The 3604-nt window shown below is 52.4% G+C and overlaps 1 protein-coding gene across 3 annotated transcripts; it reads right to left on the bottom strand.

Annotated features, from left to right (window-relative positions):
• Positions 1-498: 498 nt before the first annotated feature.
• Positions 499-3453, bottom strand: LOC108525366 (6-phosphofructo-2-kinase/fructose-2,6-bisphosphatase 4-like). Of its 3 annotated transcripts, none has more exons than XM_017866368.1 (3): positions 2878-3453; positions 2130-2534; positions 499-1486 (listed from the first exon to the last, which is right to left on the bottom strand). In XM_017866368.1, the coding sequence occupies exons 2-3, from the start codon at positions 2394-2396 to the stop codon at positions 1274-1276; spliced, it is 480 nt and encodes a 159-aa protein (XP_017721857.1). In that variant the 5' UTR covers positions 2397-2534; positions 2878-3453; the 3' UTR covers positions 499-1273. The 3 variants fall into 3 exon arrangements, with proteins under 3 accessions (XP_017721857.1, XP_017721856.1, XP_017721858.1); XM_017866367.1 differs by having other exon boundaries at positions 2130-2691; XM_017866369.1 differs by having other exon boundaries at positions 2130-2337; positions 2617-3453.
• Positions 3454-3604: the final 151 nt, after the last annotated feature.

Genomic DNA, 3604 nt, shown 5'->3' on the forward strand with positions numbered 1-3604 from the left:
AAACAAAAGCAGGGGTGGTAATATTCAAATTAGTCAAAGTATATATCCACAGCAAAAGCTTTTCATATTGAAATGGGAACCACCCATAATACAGACCAAGCCACGATGGAGCAACTGGTACCAGATTTGCTCTGGCCCCAACAAAAACAACTATTATTTTAAAAAGGACAAACTGGCAGGGTGCCGTGGCTCACACCTGTAATCCCAGCACTTTGGGAGGTCGAGGCGGGTGGATCGCCTGAGGTCGGGAGTTCAAGACCAGCCTGGCCAACGTGGTGAAACCCTGTCTCTACCAAAAATACAAAATTTAGCTGGTGTGGTGGCGGGCGCCTGTAATCCCAGCTACTCTGGAGGCAGAGGCACGAGAATCACTTGAACCCAGGAGGCGAAGGTGGCAGTGAGCCGAGATCATGCCATTGCACTCCAACCTGGACAACAAGAGCAAACCTCCGTCTCAAATAAATAAATAAATAAACAAAAGGACAAATCAAACAACTGTTTTTAGACACGAGACTAGGCAGGACTGTGATCCTTGAGAAAAGGGAAGCAAACGGAGGGGAAAAGGCAGCAGCTTACTGCCCAGAGGCACTTCCTGGACTTCAGAGCCAAGCACGATGAAGATGAAGAAATAATGAAAGATTCAAGAAAGGAAAAAAGTGGAATTCCTGGAGCTTTGAAACACCACATCTGATATGAAAAGTTCCCTGGATGGGTTTAATAAAAATGCAGAAGTAAAGATAAGTGAACTAAAGCTCGGAAGGAAAAAAAGACTGAGAAAAAATGAACAGAAGAAAGAAAAAAACCAGAAGTTCAGTGACCTATGGGATGATACTGGTCAGTTGGCCAGGTTGGAGTCAAACTCCTGACTTCAGGTGATCAGCCCACCTCAGCCTCCCAAAGTGCTAGGATTGCAGGCGTGAGCCACCACTCCTGGCCAGAACAGCATCTTTAAAGAGACAAAGGCCGTGCTGGTTCACCTCATTTGTGTCTCCAGATCCCTGGCAGGTTGGCTATGGCTGACTGCAGCTACCAAGCTCCCCTGGCCGCTGATTTCTTGTTGAGCTAGACCATGAGGAACCCTAGCAGGAGGCCACAGGGAGGGAGGAGAGTGAGGTTGAGGTGTCAATTCCCAGGCTCACTCCTGAGAATGGTCTAGGGCTCACCCAAGGTCCCATCCTGTTAGGCTGCCCTTTCCTCTCTGCTCCCAGCCCCTAGGTTCCTGTATCCTTTCTCTCTCCTCTCCTTTGCCCAAGGGGAACAATGGTCACTGTTGTTACAATGCGATGCATCGGCCCTGCGGTGTCCGGGAGGCAGACAGGGAGGGAGGGACGGTAACTACCGCGTCGATCTCGTTGAGGACCTTCCACTGTTCATAGGGCACACCTAGCGCCTCAGCCGTCTGGATTGTCCTCTTCATCTGGCTTGTCCAGACCTTCAGATCCTTGATATTCTGGTCACTGATGAACTGGGCCAGACTCTTGGCAAACTGAAATACATCATAAGCAAACTCAGACCCACAGGTCCTGGGCTGCCCTTAAAGCATCCCACAGCTGCAGGGTTCATGAGATCATCCTCACCTTGAACACTCACTACAGGTTTGGCAAAAAGCATGAACTAACTTGTCAATGACACACATGCTGACACACAAGAACACAAGTCCTGTTCTTGTCCACCCTTCCAGACCCTGAGCACAGTAGCGCAGTTCCAGCTGTGACTCATCAGGGCCACTGCCTCCCCACAACCCTGTGCTTCGTGACCACTGAGGTCTCACTATCTCCCCTGGACTGCGACACAGCCATCTGCTACACTGTATGGACTCAGGTCGCTCCAAGGGTGGCATGCCTCTGACAAAAGGAGCTCAGCGAGTGACAACTCACATGGAGACCAGAGATTTGCCTGTTGCTTGGTGACCTTCCTTACATGATGGGAAGATTCTAGGCTGAATGAAGGTCATTCACCTCGACTGCACATTAAAAGAATGGGAGCCCCACCCCCAAAAAATACAAATAAAAAACAAAGAAAAGAAAAAAGAATGGGAGCCCTGCCCCAGCGCACACACATGCATAAACCTAGCCATGCAGAGGTACAAATGCAGGCCCATGTGCACACACAGGGACACATGCACTGACCTCCCTGCCCCGGGGGGACAGTCCTGGGTCCCCGCCAATCCGGCCCTTGAGGTTGAGCTCACTCTCCCCGTGCCGGCAGAGGTAGATGGAGCGGGGGGTCACGTGGATGTTCATGAGGTAATATACGATGCGGCTCTGGATGTGGTCAGCTACACGGTTCACCACGTAGCTCTGACCCACATCCATGATCTTGATATAGGACAGGTCCCTGTCCACAGAGAAGGTAGAAAGAAGCCTGTGAGTGTGGCCAGGGTCCTCACAGAGCATGTCTGGCCAGCCACGGAGTCACTGCAAGGCCTTGCACCTCTGACCACCAGAGATTACAACCCTCAGGACCGTCAGCTGGTGTGCGAGTGATGGGGGTGAGGCGGGAGCAACACAGTGAGTGTGACGCACAGGCAAACCCTGTGGGAGACAGGAGATGGGAGGTGCTCGTCACTCATCATGCTTCCCAAAGGTGACATCCAAAGTCGGGGGTCCGCCATACCACATCATGACTTTCTCCGCTGCTCATGTGTCCCTGGGGCCCCTCTCGCCTACCTCCGAGTTCTCAACACACTGTCTGTAAGTTGAACCAAGAGACAGTTTTCCCCAGGGTTGTTGACTTGAAAGTAGCTGGCAAACGCTCCACGCCCCCACTCTTCCTGGCCAGCCATCCAAGGACCTGGCCTTTCCTTCCCCAGTGACCTCCTCCCACTACAGCCCAGTCCAGGTCATCCAAGTGTGCTGAGCAGCTGCCACACCCCACCTTGGGCAGCTGGTGGACGAGACAAGAAGCACAGGAGGATGGTGCCGGTGGTGGCAGCCGATAAGTCCAGCTCAGCCACTTTCCGTGCTCTGGATCCGTGTGGCACTGCAGCTTGGACAGCACACTAATCAGTCTCTGTGGGGGTGCAGGGTGTGGGGGTGCAGGGTGGGCTCTGGTTCAGGCCGAGAGTCCTCTGGATATTCTCAGTTGAGCTCTCACTGTCTGGACCTTGGGACCTTGGTTTGGGGGTGTCGTGATGACACCACCATAAAAGCAAGAGCAATGCTTACTGACAAACCGCCACTCCAGACAAATGGATCACATCACAGAACCATGAAAAGAAATGCTGTGTGGGGGAACCATGGAAGCCACAGAGAGACCCAGGCGGCAGAGGCCATTCAGCTCAGGCCCGGCCTGGGCTGGCTCCAGAACCCAGCTGAGGACACTGCTCTATGCACACCCCAAAAGCATTCACCTCAGAGTTGCTTATGTTTCTTGGTTTATGTGCATCCTTTTTTTGTTTTTGAGACAGGGTCTCACTCTGTCACCTAGGCTGGAGTGCAGTGGTGCAATCACAACTCACTGCAGCCTTGACCTCCCTGGTGTTAGGTGATTCTCCCACCTCAGCCTCCTGAATAGCTGGGACAACAGGGGTGTGCCACCATGCCAGGCAATTTTTTTTTTTTTTTTTTGAGACGGAGTCTCGCTCTGTCGCCCAGGATGGAGT

Source organism: Rhinopithecus bieti, unplaced genomic scaffold (assembly GCF_001698545.2).
Source record: "Rhinopithecus bieti isolate Rb0 unplaced genomic scaffold, ASM169854v2 scaffold_43194, whole genome shotgun sequence".
NCBI classification, from domain to species: Eukaryota; Metazoa; Chordata; class Mammalia; order Primates; family Cercopithecidae; genus Rhinopithecus; species Rhinopithecus bieti.